This window comes from Pezoporus flaviventris, unplaced genomic scaffold (genome assembly GCF_033815535.1).
Source record: "Pezoporus flaviventris isolate CSIRO_AGI_PZ_B2104156 unplaced genomic scaffold, CSIRO_AGI_Pfla_v1 ptg000023l, whole genome shotgun sequence".
Taxonomy (NCBI): Eukaryota; Metazoa; Chordata; class Aves; order Psittaciformes; family Psittacidae; genus Pezoporus; species Pezoporus flaviventris.
In genome coordinates, this window is record NW_026892571.1 from 4,335,687 (window position 1) to 4,361,704 (window position 26,018).

General features: G+C 47.4%; 1 protein-coding gene across 1 annotated transcript in view; it reads left to right on the plus strand.

Moving 5' to 3' along the window:
- Nucleotides 1–26,018, plus strand: part of FGF18 (fibroblast growth factor 18) — a 70,829-nt gene that overhangs the window by 42,755 nt on the left and 2,056 nt on the right. Inside the window, exon 4 of the mRNA XM_061456471.1 lies at nt 9,815–9,921. Coding sequence (XP_061312455.1) covers nt 9,815–9,921 — 107 coding nt within the window. The remainder of the gene's footprint in view (nt 1–9,814; nt 9,922–26,018) is intronic.

Genomic DNA, 26,018 nt, shown 5'->3' on the forward strand with positions numbered 1-26,018 from the left:
GGCAGCAGTGGCTCTCAGCTGGGGTGGTGGCAGCAGGTGTGGGGTAACTTGGCCACAGGCAGGGACACCTTCCACTAGAGAAGGATGCTCCAAGTCCCTGTGTCCAACCTGGCCTTGAACACTGCCAGGGTTGGGGCAGCCACAGCTTCTCTGGGCGCCCTGTGCCGGTGTCCTGGCGGGAGGAGGGATGTGCTCACTGGTGTGGGGTAGCGAGTGCTGGAAAGAGGGCTTGCTTGTGCCTTGGGTCTTATCCTTTGTCTGTGTGCCTGGAGGTTTCTGCAGTGAATGACACGCTGATTACAGAGCTGTCCGAAGAGCCCTCCAAGATGAACATCATCTGTTCACACTGGGACAGGTATAGGCTGGACACCAGCAGCAGCAGTGTCACCTGCAAGCATGGCACTCACTGCCGCAAGAGACTGTTGCCTCTGCAGGTCCCCAGGGCCACCCCCTCTGGTGTGGGGAGAGGAGAGGAGGATGCTCCAGTGCAGGGAGGAGAGAAAAGGGCTGAAAAAAATGGGTTGAAAACAGGGCTGAGTCTGAGCTTTATAGGTGACCTGGGTCTCTACATAAACTAAAACTGGGATAAGTAACAATAATACAGCTCAGATTTTACATTGCTAATGCTGATTCTTTAAACCCAGAATACCCCCAAATAAGGCCAAATAATACCCCAAAATTAGAGATACTGCCTTTTTCCTTTGCTGCTCTTGGTTATAACACCACAGATGAGGACTGGCTTAGCACTGTACTTGATTTACTTTTTATATAAAAATCTAACATGGGATCTCCTTTTCTTAATCCAAACACTTATGGTTTGAATGCAGGATTGTATTTGAGATTTTTAAAGTGCCTTTATTAAAACATAAAACTAATTTTACAGTTCTGAGAGGTCTTATTGAAGTACCCAGTGCCAGATGCTTTTTGTCCCAGATGACTCTAGGAAAAAAAAAGCCCCAAACATTTAAAACTTCTCATGCAATTAAAATGCAGTAAAAAGCAAGTAAATAATCTTACCAATGGGGGGGTAATAGTTTAAGAAAAGCCCTGTGATTAATGTGTTTCCAAAAATAACTATATAGAACCAAAGGTGCTAAGGGAAAGTTAATGGGATATCTGACTTTTTGTTGTTATTTCTGTTGCTGCTGCTGTGAGAATAGTTGGAAGAATTGTGCTGTGTCTGCTAGGGAGAGACCTCTTCGAAGGGGCACTGCAACAAGGTGCTTCACCCAAGGGATTTGCTTTGCAGTTTGCTCCAGAGGATGTTTGTCCCCAAACAAGCTCAGTTCTTGTCCATCTCTTTCAAGCCATGCCCCAAAATAGTCATGCTCTTACCTAACAATGACAATTTTCTCTGTTTCATTTAAGAATATGTCAGATATCTTTGAGATTCTGTTGCATCCATTGTAAGAGCAAAGCCTGTTTAGAATCTTAAAATATAGAGGAATTTTCCCCTTGGGCCAGCATGCTTTTTTCTGGTAGGTTGTGCTGCTGCCTCTGCTCCTCTGGGTTCCAGAGCCACAAGCATCCCACTGAAAATACTGGAGCATCCTGCAACTTTATTGTCAGCATATTATGTTAGTTACTGGAAGAAGGGAAAGTTCCAATGAGCCCCTCGCTTATATTCCTGTCCATAAAATTAATTTCCACAATTTCAACTCTTAATGGCACAGAATAAGAAACCTTGGTGGAACTTAACATCTTTGTATATAAGGAATGGCTGATAATCTAAATTCAAGTAGCACTGCAAATGCTTCACACATTTCTCCTGATTAGCCCCGTTTTGGAGCACTCACAAATACAACAATGGAACCTGGATGGGACTAACTTTTGGAGCGTATGAAACCATCATGGTGTTGGCATACAGGAGGGATTTATGTGTTTGGGACTCCTTGATAAGAGGATATGGTGGTGGTAACATCACACCTACTCCATTGCTCAGGATGAGTAGCCAACCACTGCGTTGCCCAAGAGAGGTGGGTGAGTGCTTCAGAAGAAGTGTGGTCTGTCCCATGCTTCTGGCCTCAAATGAAGTGGCTTTGGAGAAGCAAGAGTACGTGGGGCTCCCATAGTTGTCATTCTCTGCTTATTGTTATTTTTGTGTGCATCACTATTTTCATTGGGTTCAGCTGAGACTGGGAACACGAGAGTCAAAATAACTTGAGCAGGGTTTGTTCTTGTGGTAATCCTAACCCTCCGCGGGACACGGGAAGGTTCACGTTATTTCCAGACCCAAGAGACTCCAGTGCTTTGGACGCGTTTCAGCTGGGCGCTCAGGGCCAGGTCCTGAAGTCCTTGTCTGTTGGGCTTGACTGTGTCAGTAGCAGTTTATTCAAATGAGAATGATCAAAGACATGAGGGTTTGGCCCCTTATTTTTCATTTTAGGTGCTTTTTCAAGCATAACAGAGCTTCTGAACTTTTTCTGAGGCTCATCCTTCACTAATTCCAGACTCAGAGCCTGGCAGCTTGTCAAGCAGTTTTCCTGCCTCTGTAGAAATGCTGTCCACTTGAGCTGTGTTTGGAGGCTGCAAGACACCCTGGTGAGATAGAGGAATTTCTGTGCTAACATTTTAAACGTCTCTCTTTCCAGGCCTACTTAGTCATTGAGAGTTTGCAGGTGGCAAAGTTCAGGGCAGAAGTTGTTCACTTCTGCTCCCCGCCCAGGGGTTTTTAAAGCACACAACCTATCGCCTCCAATTTTACTGAATCTTGTCTAAATAAGCTTATTCACCATCATGGAAGCAACTGCCAAAATATTTTTCGTGTCTCTCATGGTGAATTATGTATAAAACATCTGCAAGAGGCCAAGTCTGATTCCCCACTGCTTAATCCTGTTTTCTTACATCTACAAATGGGTGCGAATGGCTCCGTGTCAGAATGACAGTATTTTACACTCATTTTTCACGTGGGTAAATGATGACTGGCCACTGGGTAGTGCAGGCTTGGGCTGGTAATATGGTACTGATAACGTCCACTTTGTCCTCAGATGTTTTATTTTTCATAGAATCACAGATGCAGGGATTTATTAAGCTTGTTTTTAGGTTGGGCAAAATCTCTAGGGCCTGCCTTGGTATTTATTCTGGTCTTAGGTCAGCTAAACTGTCAAGCAATTTTTATATGCATGGACTGATAAAAGACCTCAAATTAGCAAATTTTCATATGAGCTTCTCCCAGGATGTGGTGAGTAGAGTTAGTTTATAGGGACTGTGTCTGGAAGCTTTGTCATCCTTTAGGAACCTGGCAGTCCTCTCCAGGCTTCCTGCAGCCCCTTTAGGCACTGGAGCTGCTCTGAGGTCTCCCCTTCAGGAGCCTTCTCTTGTCCAGGCTGACCCAGCCCAGCTCTCTCAGCCTGGCTCCAGAGCAGAGCTGCTCCAGCCCTCGCAGCATCTCCATGGCCTCCTCTGGACTCTCCAACAGCCCCACATCCCTCTTGTGCTGCTGCCCCTGAGCTGGATCAGGACTGCAGGGGAGGTCTCCCCAGAACACAGTACAGGGGGAGAATCCCCTCCCTCGACTGCTGCTCACGCTCTGGGGGTGCAGCCCAGCACGTGGAGGGGTTCTGGGCTCAAGCACACACTGAAGCTGGGTCATGGGGAGCTCTTCATCAACCAGCACCTGAAGTCCTTCTCCTCAGGGTGTAATGGTGTGACACGTTTAAATAGCAGAGGCTTCACTAGAGTGCACGTGGTATTTTATTACTCTAATATCCTGGCCTGTGCACCCTACGGGGTTAACTGCTGCGGCAGCGTGTCATGCCTGCACATCTGTCCTGGGCTGGGTGCTCAGGCTGGTGTGGTTGGCACCAGTGTGGAGATTTCTGCATGTCTTGGCCTCGTGTCGTGCAGACGTGCCCAGTGAGCACTGAGGGGATAGCTCAGCATCCTGGCAATGGGACAGGATGGTGGTTTGCAGATGGGAGAGCCTGAAAGCATCTCCCAGAGACTGAAGCTCTTATCGGTAGTGCAGAGGTGAAACCCAGAGAGGGGTGCTCCTCAGAGGGGAACAGTAGCCCTTGTTTCTCTGTTGAAAGTGCTGTGATCCTGCACTTGTCTCCATCACGTCGATGGATGTGCTCCATGGAGCGATTGCAGGTAGTCAGGACAAGAAGATAGCCCTGCACAGGGCTGGGGAGGAGGGGAGCTTAGGACTGTGTCCAAAGCTGTGTTCCCAGCATGTCCAACCATGCAGCTGGTGGCAGGGGCGGGAAGCTGAAGCAAAGAAGGGGTCTTTATCAGCACTCCAGACTTCCGATGTGTGTGAAGTCCTTTGTGTGAAAGTATTTGCAGGATCAGGTTGCTGCAGTGTGAGTGCCTTTGAGGTCTTTGCTGCATTATAGATTTTCTTCTGATGTCTCCCATGCAAATATTTAACCTGTCTGGTTCCTGAGAGCTACTAAGACTGTTACATGGGTGGCAGGTTGTCTTTGCAGTCATTCCTTTGTTCACACAGAGCCCTTGGTCCTGTTCCCCTTCCCAACCCAAAATCTGGCAAGAAGTACAGTGAGACTTGCCACTTGGTGTATATTGAAGTGTTGATGCTCTGAGGGACTCATGCACTCTAAATGATGCCTTTTCCCTCACTGCATCAGCTGACTGAGCAAAAGATATGATGTTTAATGGAAAATCTCATTTAGGGAAACAGCACTCTGGGGTACGACTGGGTGTGCTGCTCCCGGTGCTGTCCCCCTGCTCCAACACCTGGTTGTTCCCTTGCTTGTGCAAAGTGGTGCCTTAAAAAAGTAAATATCTGGAGCCTGGATCTTGGAGCTGCTCTCAGTCCTCCTCCCCTCAACCATCCCTTTTAATAATTTGACATACATATCCTATGCTCGCTGAAGACAGACTGGATGAGCTAATTGCAGTGGTATGTGGGTCAGAGCTCTGCCCTCCTGAGCACCAGCCTTATTGATTTTGGTGGTTACTCCTGATTGGCACCTGAATAATTGAGAAGGCAATCGGGTTGTATGAGTTGTAACTGTCTAAAATGGTACAGTTTGGAGGAATATACAAGTATGCAACCAGAACTGGAGGATGCAGCCTACATTCCCTCACTCGTTCATAGCCTGTGGGCTTTATGAGACCCTCCAGACTTTACCTAATTTTGAAGTTATTGCCTCGTCATTACGTCAGGAATGGGAAGTGGAGACAGGGTCATTCTCTCCTATGTTGTGGTCACGTAAGGGACTCACATGGTTTTGGTAGGGGGTAGGCTGTGTTTGAACAGGTTTCAACTATTTTAAGAACCCTTGGCCATGCTGGGGTTCAGTCTTAGCAGAGAGTAAACTTTACTCTCCCATCAGATACAGTGTATGCTGTGAGCTATGGAAATGTGCTTGTCTGGGTTCATAGCACCACAGTCACTAAACTGGAAAGCCTTCCTCCATCACAGGTCCCAGCCTTGGGGTATCTGTACATCCTCTTTCTTCATTAATTGGAAATGGTTTTAAGGGCTGAGAGTGGCTTCCACAACTTCATAATTACATCAAAGGCAACAAAATCTTGGTCTTCTCTAAGCACCCTTGACCCAGGAAATCTGTGATCTCTGACCTGCTGCAAGATGCCAGTGGGCAGCGTAAGCGGAGGCACTTTATTTCTGTAAAACATGTTTATTTTGTAAAAAAATGAATGGTGAATAGACTGAAAGTATCCAGTCCTTCTGCACCTTCCTTGTTTTCCCCTTTATCTCTTTATTTATCTGAAACTGGCTGGTGCTAAGGATTTTGTGATAGGTACATGTAAACCTTGCTCTTCTTAGGTGCCCTCTTTCTCTTTTCTTTGCCCGTGCTTTTCTGGCTCCCGTCCTCCCACTCCCAGGATATATTTGAAAGATAATTTGGCATATTTTCTGCCACCTTCACATATCTCCCTGACTTCATGTTTTCTTAGCTGGAAGATAGCTTTTCAGCATATATATGTAATCCTTTTCACCTAGACTTGTGAGGAATTCCAGTCTCTTCCAGTGGGAGTTTTCAGGAAGGTTTAGGTTAAATGGGCCAATAAGGCAAAAGCATGTAGCAGAAGATCTCACCCTCTAAAGACATCTTTTCTCTTTTGCTCTTTCTTTCCCCCTTTGGAAAATATATCAGAATATCTAGCTGTCAAAGAATTTAAACAATAATACCTGATCTGAAGGCTGGAGTGCAGGGCTGTTGAAAATAAAGATTGTAATCTCTCTGATGTATCCAGGGACTAATGGAGCTGGGAGTCAGGGGTCTGGAGCAGCAGACTGCTGTGGGGACACTGGCCTGGCTTGGTGGGACCTATTTTACCTGAGTCTCAATGGAAATTCCCTTTGATTTTCCCTAATGCTTTAGTTGTGGCTGTAGACTATCATAGAGACCAGACATCAAGCCAAGTTTATGTGAACTTAACTCCTGTTGGTGGTGACTGAGCTTTTCCCTTACCATGTGTGAGTGCGGTGGGAGACCTCAGCGGCCCCTTCTGCTGGGCCAGCTTCCATTCCCCAGGACCTCCTGCGGCAGTGTTCAGGGCTGGGGTTCACCTGACTAGATGTGCTGCCCGAGGTCTGGCTCCTGAGGGCATTTAGGGAGATGCCTGTTGTAAAAAGGAGAAATCAACTGTAAGAGATGACTTAGGCTGGAAGCCACCTGGGTTCTGAACCTCACCCTAAAGCCACACTGATCTATCTTGTAGGAAAGAAGGTCAAGGATCCCTAGAAATAAGAACACATTCCCAGCATCTTTAGACTCAGAGTTTTCAGAAGCGGGTCCCTACGGGTGCCCTTGGCCTGTATTTTGGCAACCAGGGTCACAGCGGGGAGCAGACAGTGTCAGCTGAACCTCCTTCCTCTGCTTCCCACTCTAGGCGTTGGGTGCAGGATGACTCCTGGGGCTCGCAAGCCCCCCTCAGGGTACTGGGGAATGTGTTTACTGGGGTGGATGTCACCCTGGATGCTGACCCATTCGCTCCTGCTTGGTCCGTGCTGTTCATTAGCGCAGGAGGGATCTCAGCGCTGGTGTAACCTCTGCAGCTCGCAGGAAAGGTGACTTCCATTTAGTTTTAAATTATGACATTATTTTTATTAGCTCTTTAAACTTTATTTAAATTCTTTATTTAAAAACAAGGGGGAGGAAGGTATCATATTTTAATTAGTAGCGGTGCCAAAGGAGACCTAGATTAATTATTTGAAATCACTCCATCCAGATGGTTTTAATTTTCACAGCAGGGAACCGGCATCTTTTTAAGGTGATATTTTTCAAATTAAAATCAGCTTGGATATTACTCACACTGGCTGCAGAGGGAGAGGGTTTGTCCGTCTGAGCGCAGGCTGCCATGGGGACCTGCCTTGGAGAGATGCAGGGTACCGACTGTCCATCACAGCTCAAGGCTCTCACTTTGGAGCGTTTGATCAATGTTAGCTCCTGCTTGGGCTGGCCACAACCCGTATCTAATGTGCAGCATTATGCTTGGCAGCTTTAGTCACAGCACTGAGACTGGAATGGACAAGGAATGCCTTGCAGCCTGCTGGGGAACTTGCTGTGTCCTCTTCTTGCTTGTGCAAGCTGTGGAGCCCTCACCAGACCCCTTTGGTGGGGGGCTCGGGGTCCATTTGCTGCCTGGCTGGATTCAACCCTGTAGATCTGTGGGTGACTCCTTGGTGCTGTGGGTGGTGGCCATGGTTCCTGGGCCAACCTCTGGGACCTCTTCCCCTGTGTGCAGGCTGCTGCTCTTCCCTCTGAGGCTGACCATTAGCCCTTTGCTTGCATGTGGGGAAGACCTTTCACAGTCACCTCTTTAAAGATTGTCAAGGGCAGGCTGGAGAGGGCTTGGAGCAAGCTGCTCTAGTGGAAGGTGTCCCTGCCTATGACAGGGGTTTGGAGCTGGATGAGCTTTGAGGTCCCTTCCAACCCAAATCAATCTAGGATTCTGTACCTTTGCCTATTCCCTTGCCTATTAATGCTGTGTTGCATCTGAGCAGCCTCACAGGACTTCTTGGAGCAGTCAGCATTCACCAAGTTATATACCAATATTGGTCAGTCTCCCCTTGAAGACCTGTCTTTGGCCTTGTGCCATCCTTCCCCATCCTGGCTTGGCTTATCTTGATATCCTTAAAATATATTTCTGGTTCAGATGGCTCTTCCACACTTAAGTGGTTGCTGGTTCAGTTCCCCCTTGGCAGGTGTGGAGAGAAAAGCCTGCAGCACCCAGTTGTCACCTGCAAGCTGCTTTCTGTCACAGACACCCCAAAACCATGGTACAATTCTGAAAGACTTCGATAAATTTCCATATTTATGCTTGATTGCAAGTAATGTTCTACTGTAATAAAGGCGTTATCCCATCTGCTGTCAGAAACAAGCTTTAAATATATCCCCCTCGATTACGGGTTTAACAAATACATCTAAGTAAATGTAAGTAGCTAGTAACTGGAAAACCCTGACCTTGCCTATATGACTGAGCTGCAAAGGGAAAACTCTGTTTAGGGCCCTTGTGAGTTAAAGGTTTGTGATATTTGCACTGCTGCAGAAGCCAGAAGCTGACTTTACAAGTGGGAAAAATATTAATGTGTTTAAATGAAACAAACTCCTATTTCTATCCCCATGGTAAATCCTTACAGTGAACGTATTTGCTCTTAGAGAGTTTTGAAGTTTGAAATATGAATGCCAAAAAGAATGTGACTTTTTGCAGCACAGATCAAACATTCTCCAGAGTTTGGCAAAGGCTCTGTTTCTACGGTACAGCTCAGGTCTTACAAGCGTGAGTATTTCCAGAGCAGGACCGTGGATTTGTGCTTGCTGACACTTACACATTCTTGCATTGTGTTTCGACCATGTCTCCTTTCTCCCCCTCCATATCGGAGGTGGATCTGAACCAAAATGTCCAGTCTGCCTATTCCTTCCTCTCCAGGGAAATTCCTGGAATCCGAACCTTGAGCATGACTGGAATGTGTGTTTAGATCAGAGGTGGAATAAAACACTGAATTTGGCCGTGTCCAGATTTTTGAGATGATGATGGCATGGTGCATACACATCTGGGTGGCAGCTTGGCACCTCTGCAAATACAGTTGTGTCAGGGCAGGTGGTTTATGAAGATGCAGCAGAGATCTGTCCTCTACCACGGCTCCTGGCAGTGCTGCAAACCAGCTCTGGCCTCAATAACCATGTGAGGCACTATGAGGTTGTCCATATTTCTCTTAGCTAGAGAAGGAGTCATGGACCTGGACTGCCAGAAGGCAGTTGGTGACCTCTGGGGAACGTGGCTAGACACACAGAGGATGTCTGCAGGGCAGGGGTTCATCAGACAGAACAAGCAGCACTGAATTTCTCCCCTGCTAGCTGTAGTGGTGACCTTCAGGAGATCACTGTGATGTTTTGTGCCACGAGTGTGTGGCTGGACCACTTCTGTGCAGTGTTTGAGGGCTGCTGGCTGTGGGGAAAGGGTTTTTATTCTTGTCATGCTAACCTCTTTTCTTCATGAGGATAAAATCCATGTTCTTACCCTCTGAAAACCCTCCTGTAGTATGAAGGAGAACGCTAGCATTGAGCTTTGTGTTGCTGATGGGGAAGTGGGGTTGGTGTAGATAGATGGAGCACACGTGTATGTGCACACTCTGTGCTAAACAGGCATTTAACCCAGAGCATCCATACAGGGGTCAGTGAAGATATGCTGTGTCTGCACCTCTGCCCGAGCCTGGGGCTCAGCCCTGGGTGGTTCCTTGGGTTGGTCACTTGCAGAGCATCCCAGTGTGGTGTGGTTCAAGTGGAGGTAATGGGACAATGTGCTGATGGGCTTTGCATGCTCTGACTTAATTGGACCACATTGGTAAATGCTTTTCTTTCTCTTCTTCCTTTACAAGCCCAGCTTCTAGTGGAAACAGACACTTTTGGCAGTCAAGTCCGGATCAAAGGGAAGGAGACAGACTTCTACCTTTGCATGAACAGGAAAGGCAAGCTAGTGGGGAAGGTAAGTGTTTCCTATTAATTCATTTGTAACATGAGTGTTACCTTTAGCAGCCTCCTCAAGGCTGTAATGATGTGTCCGAGCTTTGCCTGTCAGCCTCAAATGAGAAGCAGGACGGAGGGGATGTGGGGTTTGAGAGGCAGCCCATGCTCTTCTGTAGCCCCCCCCCCCTATAATATTTTGCTCTGCAGCCAGCCCTGGGATTCCCCTTTGGATATGGATGGGTTTGTGCTTTCCCATTGTGTTGACGTGAGTTGTCATCTTGGCATCCCACTGTTGTGGCTGCCTCCGCGGTAACTTCATTACTTGAACCTTCTTTGGAGGGGAATTCAAAAGAAAAGGACAAGCAGAGGGCTGTGCAGGGAGGTCAGCACCAGGGAGGTAGGCACATAAGGCTCCTTCCAGTGGTGAGCCAATGGATGCTGTGGCAGGGCTCTTACTGGAATCCAAACATCACACTGGGGCTGGGCCTCACGGTTCTAGCATTACAGGAACATTTTATTACTTTGGATCCCTGCACCGTGGAAGCATGCAACAAATTACAGCTATTCACCCATCTAGCTTAACTCCTTTGCTGAAGTCATACTTTTTTGTCTATTAACTTGGTTTTGTAACTTAGGCAGCTCTTCTGTATTGGCGAACCTAGGAGCTTGCTAACCAGGCAGGAGCTTGCTCAAAGCTAAACTATCACCAGAAAGTACATGTAAAATAGAAGATCTCAAAGGCCCCTCTCCTCCACTGCCTGCACTTTACACCCCAGGAATTAAAATCTGGCATCTCTGTGGCTGTTAAAAGGGGAAGCTGAGTTTTGTTTTGAGTCAATGCAGTGAAAGCCGCGCTCCCTAACAGAAACCAGAAACCAGGTTGCTCTGATGAAGCAGTATTTACTTCTGTGGTCCTGAGAGTGACACCTGCGGGACAAGTGCCTTCCCCTCCTGTCCCTGTGCGTGGTGTGGATGCTCCTAAGCCCGGATCTCTCGCAGCAGCCACCGGCTGAGGCAGCCAGCTCCTGCCTGCTGCAGAGCTGCTTGGCAAAGTAGGCAGCATCCAGGATGCTGCTTCAGATTGGTAGGGACTTGGGAATTGATGCTGCGGGAGGGCTGGACTGAAGCAGTCGGTTCTCTCTGCTTCCTGCTCTTCTGTGGTGCAATTAGGCTCTGGATGAGACACTGTTGTTTGATCTTGGACAGGGAAACTTCGTTTTTAACTGGATTTAGCCCTCTCAGGACACACGTGGGTGCTTTTAAAGATTGCACTGAACACAAACCTTGCCTTTTGATTTTGATTTATTTTTGTGCTCTAATTTTCCACCCTTTAAATGTGATAATAGAGTTTTGCCCTGAAACATTGTAAGGACAATTTTGTTAACGTTTATGAGGTGCTGATACCACAGTAATGGAGACCTTAGAAGCATTCAAACTAGGCATGGTAAAATGAGAATGAAATCTTACCTTTTTCTTCAATTGACCTTAGCCCAGGATGGATCAGCAGTGGTGCGCCGTGCAACCCACATCCTTTTCTGGTCTAATCCGAGTGTCCAGGAGCATCTTGGCAAAGTCAGAGCCTGTTTTCCAAAACGTATGGTATATTTTGGCAAGATTCATCCCTTGATTGGGCCCACTGGGCACCAAGGCAGGAGAGTTCTTTAGCTTGTCACCTTTCGTGCAGCGTCGAGGTGCTGTGGTTTGTCTCCTTGATGTGCTTTTCATAAGGTTAAGCTGGCAAATGGGTTGTTGTTAAAAACAGAACTAAACCTGTGCATGTCAGTACGAGCCTTCCCACCCCAGACTGCTGACAAGTTCGCAAACCAGCCGACCTGAGCAGGAGGGGGTACAGAGCATGGCGTTTGAAAGGAAAATGTTCCAGACGCGTTGCCCGTATTAACAGCTTCTCATGAGCAAAAGGAGAAAATAATAGCATGGCTTCTTGATACCAAGGAGTGTGGTTTTAATTAGTATCATGGTTTCAGCTCTTTTTGTGGCAAGAGTCTGAGGGAATGCTTTTTAGCTCGAATGCTCGAAACATCCAGTAAACCCCAAGGAAAACGTTAGATAAAAGTTATGCCTGGGCTTATACAAATATTTAAGTTCAGTCTCGGGGTGGAGGGGAATGAGACCCATAAACTGATTGTTTCATGGTCACCCTGGTATGTTCATTTGGCAAGAGAGGAGCCATGGGACCAACCCGGGTCTTTTTCTCTGCTCATTTCCTATTGCCTTACACTGCACAATCCCTAACAATACCAGCATATGCCATCTGGCTTTGTCCTCCTCCTCAGTCAGCAGTTTTGGACACCCCCCCCCACTTGAAAACCTGCTTTGAATTTAGTCCTTTTTGTTTCCCATAATCACCTACAAAGGGTACTGCAGGCCGGAGCAGGTTGTTGTTCTCAGCTGGAGTGGGTGATGAATACAAGAGCTGCAGAGATGGGGCTTGCTCCCCACTTCAGAGCCGGTTGTGCTGCAGGCAAACAGACTAACCTACAGGCTGAGAAGAGCAGCCTTGTGTCTTTTCATTCATTCATCAGAAATTGCACCCATGACAGCATTTCTGAGCGGGAGCCATCTGATGGAGCTTTCTCAGGAGCCCCAAACCTGGTGTTTTCTCCCTTGCTTAGTTGCTACTGCATGTGTGTTTGTGACCAATGGGGACCAAAGGAGTTGTTGTGGGTTTCTAACCCAAATAACGTTTCTAACTTTATTTATTGTCATAGCATGCAACTGCGAGGTCACTGATGCTCTATGTGCTGCTTATGAAAACTGGAGACAGGGCAAGTGTACAGGGAGTGACTTTTCTGTTAAACATGACCAGCACCAGGAGAAAACAAATGTGATTGTGTTTTTCCATTGATCCTTGGTGTTATGTTGAAGAAGGCCCAAGAAACGTTTCATTTCATGTTTTTTTTTCCTTTTGACCATATATATATATATATATTTTGCCTGTGGGTTTCTGGTGCCTCTATGTAGAAATCGCAGGTCCTAAGTTTTATGATTTTGCTGAAGTTTTTTGTGGACCACTGAACTTTATCATAGCGTCATAGAATAGTTTGGGTTGGAAGAGACCTTTAAATATGATGTAGTTCAACCCCTCTGCAGTGGGCAGGGACACCTTCCACTAGATCAGGTTGCTCAAAGCCCCTTTCAAGTTGGGCTTGAGTGTTTCCAGGGATGGGGCATCTACGACTGTTCTGGGCAACCTGTACCAGTGTTTCACCACCCTCATTGTAAAAAATTTCTTTCTTATGTCTAGTCTAAATCTCTTTCAGTTTGAAACCATCCCCCTTTGTCCTATCACAGTGGGCTCTGCTAAAAGGTTTACTTCCATCTTTCTTGGAAGCCCCCTTTTGGTGCTGAAAGGCTGATCTAAGGTCTCCCCAGAGACTTCTCTTCTCCAGGCTTTATGGTGGAGTTATATTACAAGGAGAGAGATTAAAATATGAAAACTCAGAACAGAAATGTTAGGTGCTTTACTAGAAAACCTTTACAATTATTATTCCTGTGTATTTATCTCAGGCTCCTTACAGCCATGGGGGAGAAGGGAACTGAGAGGTTCAGCTCCTCTTCCACAGAGAGGACCAATGTGACTTGTCCACTTGTGACAAGGCACAGCATGCCTGGCCACCTGGAACTCAAGAACTCAAGAACAGGGATGCTGTAGAGATTTCCCTTCCCTACCCTGTCCCAGCCCCCTGGTCAGGAGAGCATTTGCAAGTGGTCAGAGATATCTCTGAGGCTTAAATGGATCTGTTGGCTCCATTACAGGGTGATCAAAGCTCCTCCCTTTCCCAGTGCTGGGGCTGGTGGCTGAGACATGGTGGTCAGAGCATCTAATCCCAGGCACTGTCACCAGGGAATTCTGATGGTTCTGTACCAGCCACCCGTGGGATCACACAGTCTGGTTGACACTAGGAGACTATAAAGGGAGAGAGTAGGCCTGGTTTTCTGGACTGGCCAAGGGGCAGAGGAGAATGGACCTTGGCTTCCTCCAGAGCTACAAAGTGGGAGGAAAGGGTGCTTATTGCAGACTGTGGCAAGGGAGACATCGGGTTTGAGAGCAAGGTATAGAAGTAGGGAATGCCAGTAATGACTGGAAGGAATCCAGGAGATTAGAGAAGAATGGGGAAAAAACTAAGCACATCTTTGATCCAGAAGTTTCTTCCAAAGATGCTCTGAGTAATCCCACTAATGTTCTTCCATGGCATTAAGTAGATTAAGTCTTTTCCAGATTCAGCAGCAATATTGTTCCCTGTTGGTTTCATTTTGAGAATAGTTCTGTTAGTGCAGAAGTCTTCTAAGGAAGGAGATGCAGGTGGCGGGTGCTGGAGCCGTTGTCTCAGGGTGGGATGGGACTCAGCATGCAGGTGGGGTTGGTAGAGCATGGTGGCTGTCAGTTGTGTGCTGTGCCCCTATGTGATGCTGCTCCATGTATTATGGCTGTAATCTTGATGCTGTGAGCCTGTAGGAAGCTCCCACACCACTGTAAATGGGGTGAATCCTCCTGAGATAGGATGTGGCTAAGGAGATTGCAGAAATAGGGGCAGAGTTAGAAAAGTGATAGACAGGATGGGGTCTATGACAGGTATCATCCCTGCCAGCTCTACAGAAGGTGAGAGCAGTAAAGTCGTATCCCAAGAAGTCCCAGTTCATTACCTCAGTTCAGCTCTTTCTATGAATTCAGTCCTGAGAGTGCACAATACTATAAAATGGGTGATTTCCCACCAAATCCACATGCTGGCTTTCATCATCTATCTGGGTTTCTTTCATAAATCCTCAGTGACCTGGCATATACACATTCAGAAAATCATTATATACATGTTATTCTTGAAAAAGCTCATATAGGTGCATTATTTTTGGAAAAAGCAATTTAATGAGTTTGGGTTTATTCCTCCATTCTCCATGCTTAATGTGAACAGTGGGGAAAAGCTGTTTGGTGAAAGGTAGGAACCCCCCCGGCCAGTCAGGGTGGCTGCACACTGCTTCAGATCGATGCCAGGTATGTGGGGTGCTTTCTGGGGACAGCTTTGCTGATGTAGCACAAAGCACAGACAAGCAGTGCTGAGCTTGTGCCCTCAAGCACAGTCCAGCCTATGAAGCAAAGCTGTGCCAGCCAAAGCGTGGCTGTGCCAAGGGCTGCAGTGGCATGGCTCTGCTGACCAGCGCTGCCTCCGCCCAGCACCAGCACCAGCACCGTGCTGACACCGCTTACAGCAGAGACCTGCCCCTCAGATGTAAGATTTTTGTCTGCTGTGATAATTGTTTTCCAAGCCAATATATTTCTGAATGTTACCAGAAAGTTGCTAATACCATATGGCAAGGCTCTCTGTATTTTTGCAGGACAACAAACAAATTGTTGCTAGATGCCAGACTGCTCTGGCAGAGCTTTATCACTGATGCCTGCCAGCAGGACCCTTTAGGGGATAGTAATAATTTGGGGTTGTTTACATTACAGCTTTAAAATAGGGGTTTTCTTGAAGCATGTGTGTGTTTAGTCGGGAAAGTTGGCTAAAAAACCTCTGACAGCATCAAAAAGTGAAGGCACTCACTATGGCCAATGCATAGGATGCCTCTGGCTCTACAGAAGGTTGTTATGTCACAGGAGCTCCAGGTGGTTCAGTGGGAGCCATGCTTTGTAAGACAAGGAGATTTACCTGAGTAGGAGACACAAGGTTGGTTCCCCAAAGCCTTATCCGTGCACCTGGACCAGCTTTTTCATCAGTTGACCTTCGCTCAAGGCTGAGGTTGAGCTTCCTTGAGAAGCTACCTTTGAAACACCGGTGGAGGGAAAACAGTGCCTTGCTGTAAGGTCAATGGTCTGTGTTAGCCTGAGACAAGGAGACTCAGGGATGAGCTCCAAGCCTCAGGCCTGCTGCTTACCCCAGTCCTGTCCCAGTTCCTGCTGGGGTCTGTCCTGACAGCCAAATGCGCTGCGGAGATGCTGGGAGGTGAGGGGCAAACACAAGGGGCACTCAGAGGTTTGCAGCTTGAAACTGATGTAGCAAATGAGGTGTTTGCCCTCTTCAGCTTGTATATTGAAACCCACGCCTAACTGCAGCCTGGATTTGGGGCAGAACTCTGCGTTTCCCAGGGTTTTGATGCTTATCCAGGATTTTTCCCGGAGTTACGCAGTATTTGGGCTGCTTGAAAGGGGCTTGTAAAACCTAACATTTTCTGTGACTGAATGCTGAATTTGCAACAAAAACATGACCAGAATTAGTGGGGTTTCGGGTTTAATAACGTGCATTTTGTGCGAGTCTCTGTGACATGTTCAGCTGTAAACTGTTCTGACTTGGCATCTCACGTGGAAGCAAAACTTGACATGGCTGTTGCTGGATCTTGCTCAGATCTCATTGTAACTGCAGTCTGGTTCTTCATATAGGGTGGGATTGGTCCTTTTGTGAAGTGAATTCTTCCCAGGCTTTTGCTCCTCTGTGAGTCTGTTTTACTTTAGGTCATCTGAATAAATGACTTCAGTGGAAGATGGAGCCAAGCAGCCTTGGACGCTGTCATACTTTGAACAGGGACCTGGTCTGAAACCAGCCTCAAATGTCAAAGAATCTTGAATCTGAGCCTGCAGGATTGCAAATGTCTTAAAGCAATGAGATGACAAAACCAGTTTTCTTTCAGTTGAGCTGTTAGGATCTTCTGTATTCATCTCATCAGGCTTTTTCCTGCATCCAGTGCAACAAAAAAAACACCTGAATTATTGGTCTGAAAACTTAGAAGCTGAGATTCTCAATGACGTAAAAGCAGAAGTGGATGCTAAAATCAGCAGTCATGCTCCTCCATTCTCCAAATATTAAGAGGCTTTTGGTAACACTGCAACCTCTCATAGCTGCTCCTTTCCTATTACTGGGTGATCTGAAGCATCCCATCCAAACTTTGGTGGATGCTGGTGGAATTTCCATTGTCTGGTTCCTTTACTTCAGTTTCAAATCTCTACAGTGCTGGAAATGTCAGAAGAATTCCCAAGGAGGGGTTGGTAGATGTTATAGCAGGGGTGCTGTTACCCTGCAGGCTTAGGGTGTGTGGACACAATAATCGTTGTGTTACCTCTTAGTAGGTGTAATGTGCTAAAACCTGGCCAGAGCCCACTGTGCACCTTCCCTGAGGGGCTGCAGTGGCTCTGCACACCGTGATGAGGCTGTAGGTGGCACAGGCATGGGGTGTCACTACCTGAGGTGAGTACTGTTGTGCTGGGTTCCAGCCCCACTGGAACAGCTCCTGCCCTTGAGCAGATGCAGCCATCAGAACTCGAGTGTTACCTGCCTTTTCCAGGAACCCTTGCTCTGGATGGCACACCAAGTAATGATTCCCAAGAAGCCATTTATGGTTGAGCCCAGTGAAACTACTTTCCAGTGTTTATTGCATTGAGGCTGCCTTGGCACAAGAGTGGATGGGTTCCGGTGCTGCCGTGGTTCCTTCAAAGTGGTAGCAGTTTGTGTGAGCTCACTGGACCTTTGCAGCCTTAATGTTTGCTATGAGCAATGGGCCTTGTCCTGGTGCTGTAGCTGTGGTGATCTGTTTACAGCAGTGTTTTGCTCTGAAGTTTCTCTGGAGGTTGTGGGAAGGAGAGGGGAAATGATGTGAATGTGGGTAATGGTTTTTTGTGGAAGAAGCTGAGCTGTTCTGTAGTGGTGTGGGATAGCAGGGAGAGGAGAGGGGTCCTTTGGAAGCTCTGTGTGCAGAAGAGGGAGAGCAGTTTGGTGCATACTGCTAAATACTGAGCAGCTGCAAGGCTTGGGAAGGAGACATGGGGGAGTTTGCAGAGGGAATGGGGTAGCTGGGGAACACTGGCAGTGCTTGGGCTCACGTGGCACAAGAAGTTGAGGAGGTGGAAGAAACATACTGGTATGGGGAAGACCCCTTTGTTTCATAAATGGTTAAAACTGCATCAGTTCTTAACAGAGTCTGTGTGAGCACATAAGCTTGGATGCCAAAGCCCTGAAAGCTGTCTGAGCCAGAAGACTGTGGTATTCATGGCACTGAATGAAGAGAGCGGCTTATGCCACCACACAGGCATTTGTCTTCCCTTTGCTGACCGGTTGTTAGTGCTGCGTGTTCATTTTACCTGCACGGTCTGATGGATTTAGGTCATGGGTTTCAGAAATGGAGAGCATCATTAGGCACATTTATGTCCACAGTGTGCTGCTGGGGTTGGATTTAGCTGCTTTGCCAGGCAGAACATGGACAGTGTTGGCTGGACATCACCTAAGAACTTGTAAGAGTAATGTGAATATTTAAGATCTATGTGAAGCCCTTCTGTACTACCTTCATTTCTTGCAGTTTCCTGAGCAGCCCGGATGGATGCTGCTCCTCTCAGGCTGAGCAAGGACAGGAGGTTTTGCTTTAACCACACTGTGGGTAGAGGAGCTGTGCATAGCTTGAACTGTGAATCCTATGAGTCAGGCTTCCTTGGATGGTAGTGGGAACATCCAAGATGGGACCAGTACTTAATACATTCACTTCCTGGGCCAGTCCGTGTGGTCAAGAGGCTGTTGCAATAATGTTTTAGCTGTATATGAGCATCTTCAGTTAACTTAGGCTTCTTGGCACAGCCACAATGCTCTAAGGGTTGGCTCTAAAATAAAGCTAAAGGTCCTTTTATTTTAAAACCAGATTTCTTCATTATATTGGTTTTATGCTAGAGAGTCACAGTTGCTCAGCCGAGGATGTGAGTGCTGGTCCAGGCTGTCACACTGCAGACCAGACTTGCAAGCTTGACCTTACATCTTTTTCCTATTCCATGGCTGGTAGCTGTATATCCCCTGCCAGGTTAAAAATACCACTTTCTTGAAAGCTCCGTGATAATTTAATTTAATCCTTTCTGTGTTCAGGGAGCAAGTGTCGCCATAAAGCTGCTAACGTCCTGTCCCCTGTGGTTCTTGGTGGCTGCAGCTGTGTGTCATGTTGGAATATTTCAGTTCCCTAAGGTTAAATGTTAATTAAAATTATTGAGAGGGGATCCCTGAGCCCTGGTCATGCCTCAGCCTCTTTTGGTGGGGAGGGTATGCTGTATGCATCTTGTGCTGGCAAGTATCAAGCTGAATTTAATTGCTTCCCTCAGAGCATCTTATCTGCCAATTGCAATTTTTCTTGGTCTTGAGCATCTCTAGGATGAGGGTGATGTTTCTTCTAAACTTTACTTTGCAAATATGCTGATGTATTTAACTTGCAACAAGGAACAAAGCAATGCAGCCTTGTCCTCAAGTGGATGCAGCTGAGATGCACATTCAGGTGGATCCTGCTCTTCAAGGACTGTTCTACTTGACTCTCAATTTGCTTTTGGAGATGAAGTGAGAACAGAGGCTGATTTTGAGATAGAGAATAAAACCTATGCTCCAAGAGTAGCAAGAGTCCATTTGATACGGTCATTACAATGCTAATGAAGGTCAAAGAAAAGTAGGTCTTGCTTAAACACATTTTTGTTCTTGACATTTTCTGTCATTGTCTTTTGGGTACTTAAAGATACTAAGTTTTCCTAAGGGAGGCTAAATATGGAAAGCCTTGCATTTGTTTTATACGGATAGAAGCTGGTCATTCACAGGCTGGAACAATTCTGCGTGATCATTTTTATGGATGCCACTTGATTTGATCATGGATTTCTCTTATTTCTTAGTAATGTAATTTGGCATGAAGAGAACTAATGCCATCCTACAGACAATCAGTGACCTTTCTTGGACCTGAATTCCACTGATTTAAACTTGCCCCAGGGAAACTGGTGTCACTCCCAGAATGTCATCTGAATGAGATTGCACTCATTTGAGATGATAACTTAGAAAGTCGGTGTGTATGCTTGTTTTAATGTGGATAAATTCGGGATTTACCAGACCTGCTATGGGGTCAGCAATTGTTCTAGTCCCGTGTTCTTGCTCCATTCATCTTCTAGACCTGGTGTTTTAAACAAATTTAAAAATCCCCAAACCCTATGGTGGCATAGGTCCCTATATAATGAATTTATGCTTACCCAAAATATGCTGGCTTCTAGAGAAAGTTCAGGACTAGCCTGTGGAGCTAAAATGTCTGCTCAAAAAGGAAACACAGCAAACGCCACCAGTGCATTTAACCCACAGGTTGTACGTGGCATGGATGGGTAAAAATGCTTTCCCAGCTCTTACCATACTTAGCACCTAGAAGCACCTGAAAGCATATGTGTAACTGAATCAGTAGGCACGGGTAACAGTAGATGCCATAGATCTGCTCAGATGTCATGCCTGAAACTTGCCCCTGGTTTCATATCTCCTGAAGCAGTAGCTTCCTATTGCAGGAAACCCACTGCTTTGACTCAGGTTAGGTTTTCCTACATTTTTCTATTGGTTTCATAAAGTTCCTTTTAAAAGTGGGGGATGTTTCTCATCACTAATAGTAAGTACATGTAGCTATGTACTGGGAATTTCTATTAAGCCAATGTGCATCTTCCCAGATGATGCCAGCCTCGTTTGCTCTGATAGTGGTGTGTGCTGTCCTGATGTACTGTTGGCAATAAATGTGCCTGTGATGGAAGGAGCAGGTTAGAAGGCATGTCCTGGAGTAACCTCAGCCTTGCTTGCTTCTTCCTTCCAAACACTCCTTTCAACTCTGTATCCTCCTCTTATCCTGTGACAAAATGCTCTTCCAGGGCAGTGTGGGGGTTACTGAACAAGTATTAGTTAGAAATATTGGAAATAGTGGTAATAGAAAAAGTGGAATTTCTGAATGAAAGGTAGAAGGAAAAAAATAAATTAAGCCAGTATCTTCCTTCCTTGGTGCTTGCAGCTTGTGTCTGGCACAAAGAGAGTCAGGGCTCTGCAAAGCCTGCAGGTGCTGCCCCATGCATGCACAACCATGCCCATGTTGGTGTGCTTTCAGGAGAGGGGGATGTACCCCCAGTGCACTTGGGTGCAAACCTGGGCGATGCCACTTTGCAGCTGGGCCTCTGGCTGGAGATGTGCCCTCTTTGGAGAGTCTCCTCTGCGTGGGTTTTGTGTTACTTCCCCTGCTCCATGAATGCACTTAGATGTCCTGTACACATAATTAACCTCTCCACTGCTCTGGCAGACTCTTTTATTGAACTGCCCATCACGACTCCTAAGTATTTTCCTCAGAGGATTGTGCAGGTTCAGAGGCCAGAGAGCTGGAGGAAGCGCGCATGAAGCTGAGTAACTCTTGGCAGTTATAGATGCAGCTTCCCTGATTTACAGCCCCGTCTAGGAGCAAGAATGTGCATTTGGGTCAAAAGGTGTCTCTGTGGTCAGGATGCCTTGTAAATCCAGGATGCTGAGCATCAGGATGCATATGATGGATCTGTTCTGATAATGCCCTCAAAGTGCATGAGGATGGTTGGGTCCAGCTTACCAGCAGCCAGAGCACTCAGATTTGCTGGTTGTATCTCCCACAGCATTGCTGGATCTGGCAGCCACTGTACCCACCTCTCTGTCATGCTTTCTGACCTACCTTTAAAAGGTGCTCGTGTGAAGGGGGAGAGGTGGCAGTGCTAAGGTCTGCAACATTAACACAGCTCCTGCTTTACCTTCTTCCACTCGGGATTTTCCAAGCCACATGGAGTGGGTCTGGAGGAGGCTCTGAGCGTTGCCTGTCTGACTGTGTGCATAACCAGAGAAATAATGTTTCCTGAAAATCATATATCACTAGGAACATGCTGTGGAAACAGCTCTGGGGCTTCAGAGGGTTTACCAGTGTTGCCGGGTGTACTGGCCCTTGGCCTTTAGCTGGGGATGCTTCAGGAGTGGTTTACTGCACGTCTCCCTAAAAACCCTACTGTCACCACACTGAAATTTAGGGAATAGAGGGCAGGATTTCTTCCGGATACCCCAGCATGTGAATGTAACAGTGCCAGCGTGCGAGGGGAATTTTACCAGCCCTTTGCAGTAATTGCAAAGCTCAGTGGGTGAACCTTGCGCCTGGGGGTGGTGTGAGATCCAGCATGGCAGGGTACCGCTCCTCGGGAACCCCCCTGTCTGTCTGTATGGTGGTGGAGGGGTAGGAAGGGATGCAGAAAGGGTCTGTTTTCAAGGGTTTTCCTTGGAAAAAACCCTAGGTGCTCTTGGAAACCTTTTGCTCAAGCATGCTCCAGGGGTTTTAGGAAGAAGGGGGTTTGCTTTGCTTGCTGAGGGAAGTGGTCCCTCTTGTATGGAGGGCTGGTATCGCCACAATTTGATTTCCAGCCTGGGGGGCTGAACTTGCAGTAAGGTGATAATTAGAGAGGAGAGCCCCCCTCCTCTCACTTGAAAGGTGGAGTCTCGCTGTGCCCTGTGCCCAGCCGGCATTCCCGGGTCGTCACAGCCACGTTCCACGCGGTTTGGTGTTTGTTATTATTTGCAGCACATCATCAGCACATTCAGTTGCCTTTACCCAGAGAGCTTCTAATTGCGGCACCGTTTGAGGAGGGGGGAAGTGTTTTAACATCAGCTTAGCTAACAACAGCTTAACACAGCCTAGCTCATAGGGCTTAATTCATGCCCTGATCTTTGCAAACAGAGAAACCTTTCAGTCTTGGAGGCATCTCTCCCGCACCGCGGTGTTACCGGAGCCGCTTGCGTGAGCTTATTGTTGCCGTAAAAGCCGAGTGAAGTTTGGATTTGCCGGTGCCCACTGAGCCAGATTTGTGAAGCACAAATGAGAAAACCTGCCCTGGCCTCCCTTTCCCATAAAAAGCTGCTCAGGTGGCTTAGTGTGGCAGGCTAATGGGGAGGAGGCGGCTGCTGCACCTGCTAATGCTTTGGCTCAGGCTGGTGGCACAGAGGCAGCCGTGAATTCCCCCTGAGCAGCAAGCTGTTAGTGGCAGGAATGCCTCGCTCCGAGGAGCGCTCCTGCTACGACAACAAAGAGCCCTTTGATCCTTTCCATTTGGAGAACTTAAAACGAGAAAGCCAAACTACAATAAGACCAAGTTGGGTCATAAAAAGGAGAGCAGGAGCACCAAAGCGCTCCAGAGTGTAATTGTAGAAGCAGCAAATGCTTTGGCACTTAATTCTGCTTTAGTGTCAGTTCAATGTGTTTCACGTTTAATACTGGAGAGCCTGTCGCCAAATGCTCTGCACAAACAATCCGGTGCTGCTCCTTGGTAAGCTCAGGGCACTTGGAGCTGGTTCCCAGCTATTATTTAGAGGAGATGCTCTGCTGGAGCCCGTGCTTCATGCTGCCTGGGCTATGCGAGTTCCTGGTGTCCCTTGCCTCTGCCTGGACCTGGGTGATGCCCTAGGGGTTTCTGTGGAAGGCGTCATTTAGAGCAGGCACTTTATAAGGCATTTATCCGGAGCCTGGCTAACGGGTACCACACCTTCCCATGGCTGCCCGGGGTGTGCTCAAACAAAAAGTGCTCTGAATTACCTCTGCAAAGAGCTCAGCTGCAAGGTGTCACCTCCGCGGTGGCATGGCTTTGTCGCAGGGTCAGGCAGCTGCTCCTGGGGGCAAAACTGGCCATTTGGGGGTGGCTTGTGACAGGTATAAGGAGGATCTCACCCCGCTCTGAGCAGGGAGCTCGGCTGGAGATGCTGCCCGTGGGGTGGTGGTGAGTGAAATGCAGGAGCAGCTCATCTGCCACGCACATGTAGAACACTGTGATGTGGGGCTGGTGGGGATGCGGGGCTGGGTGTGGGTCCTTCTCACTGTGTGGCTGTGGCATCACACCAGGCCAGGCGATTCCTGCACAGCTCCCAGGCTTTCAAGAGCTCTTCTTTATTTTAAAACATCAGTTCAAACCAAGCCTCCATGTTTTGAAGGGTGAGTGCTCTGCAAGGTGCATCCTGACAGCTAAGTATGTATGAAATGTGGCTTGGCAGCACCTCCCGGCTGATGCTGCAGTGGAGGGTGCAGCCCCATAGCAGCAACATTTGCACTGGGAGCTCTTGGGAAAGGGTAAGCACGGGGAGATGCTCACCCAGAGCTGTCTCTGTTTTCCATCCTCCCCTTTTTGGAGGGGCAAGGGAATGCATGACAGACCCAATGAGTGTTTTACTGCCGTTTAAACAGGGACATGATAAGACCTGATGTGATGGTCACTGATGAAAACAAAGTGACACTTAAAAGTCATTGAAAACCCTTAGAAACCCTTTCCCCCTAATGGAGCTCCAGCTCTCCATGGTGTAGGTAACATGTGCGAGCGATTTATTCTATTGGGAATTACACCAGATGCTGTAAAATCGTCTTGTGAGTATCTGAAAATCATTTGTCTGCCTCTGACGTGTCTTAGCACGTACAGGAATGCTCTGTTTGGGGAAGTCAGGTCCTTATCCTGATTTATCTCAAGGTACTTGTAAATGTTACTGTAATTCCGTGTTATCAAATCATTTAGCTCTTCCTCTTCCAGAAGCAAGTTATTTTATCTCATGCACCTTGTTTACTTCAAATTAGCCCTGAGGTTGGCCTGAAGTTGCACCTTGTTATTCCTCCACCTCCTGTCTCCGTCTTAGGCTCTGTCGGCAGATTTGGAGGTATAAGTAAATACTTTTTTGTTATTAATAGAATAACTCCCCCCTCCTACACACACGTTTTCTTTTCATTCCAGCCTTGGTTTTCCATGAGAAACTGACATTGCAGTACAAGCGGAAACCTCCCAAATGGCACAAAATAAAAAGCCTTAATTCTCCTAGCAACAAGGTCAGGGCTCAAATCCAGGACCTTTCCACGAGTGTGCGGGAAACAGCCCTTCCAATTACCTGCTCCCCCTGCGGTACGGATCCGGTCGGCTCATCAGCACCTGGGTTTGGGTGGATTTGAAACTCAGCCATGGTATTGTTTAAGAATTCGCCATTCACCGGGGAAGGGTTTGTAGTGGGCTGAGCCCTGAGAAACCTGGGGCGGGTTTTATGGCTTCCCATTGAAACCTGGTGGAACCCCGTGGTGTCGACTGATTTCCCCCTTCCCCACTCATGTGGCTTTGATCAAACCAGGGCTCAGAGAACAACCCCCCCCCCCCCCAGGGACTGGAACCACTGAGCTTTACCCAGTTCTGCCATTCATTAAAGCATCTGTGAGCTTCCAGTTGTAGATGATAAAATGAGGACCTTTGTGCCTAGCCAGGGATGAAGAATGCTGGTCCTGTGGCAGAGCTGGTTTTGCCCTGTACAGGGGGCATGTATAGGGAACACAGACCTTGGATTAGTCTGTGTGATGCAGAAGTTGCTGTGATCCTCCCGTGCCCTCTTAACGAGACCTGCCCGTGGAAATGAGACCCTTTGGGCAGGATGGTACATTCATGATTTTAGAGTAAGCATCGCATATTGTTGCATGGATTGAATAGAAGCTCTGCTGAAGGTATTAAGGGATGGCGGGTCCTGGAGGCTGGTGATGGCAAAGCTTTCCCTCTCTTGCTGCCTGTGTGACTCCAGCTTGGGTTGTTGTGCCTGATGGTTCCCATCTCACAGATCCTTTTGTAGCTTGTACATGGCTGTCTGGGAATCCGAGGTGCAAGCATAGACCTGAGGTACTGAAAAACTCATTATTTTACTTCAGTGGAGAGCTGGTTTGGGCTAGTACTATGATGAAAATCTTTCATTTGGCTTTCTTGAGCATTAGATTAGGTTCTGTATGATGCTCCATGCTGTGCTTATCCTTGTCTGGGTTCCATAAAACACCCAGGGCTAAAGTGAGCCTGTATCTACTCTGTAATATCTTTTGATGCATAAAACAAAGTGTACACGACATATGACATTCTAGGTGCAGCACCAGTATCTCAGCAGTTAAAGGGCAAAACATATTTTTTGGCAGAAGATTATGTGTGAAAAGAATTTTCTTTGTGCTGAAGGACTTAAAGATGCTATTGAGTGTTGCTGCAACTCTCTCCAGTGCCGTGTAAAGCCAGAGGTCCATGTGCTGCTGCATTCAAAGTCCAGTTCTGGGTCTGTTGGTCTAGATCACCAAGCTGAGCTGAGCCCTGTTTGCCAACATCTCAGTCCAGTGGCTGCACTGGGAAAGGAGTCAGTCCCAGCAGTATGGGTGGTTGGGGAGCCTCACTCGTCCTCAGGAGCTTTTGGCCTCCAGTTCTGTGCTAATCCTAGCTCCTCTGCACGGAGGAAAGTAATTCAGGGGCATGCCTTGCTAAGCCAGGTCCCTGAGCTTTGTGTGGCTGCTTTTAGGCTGAGATTGAAAGGTTGGGAAAGGGGA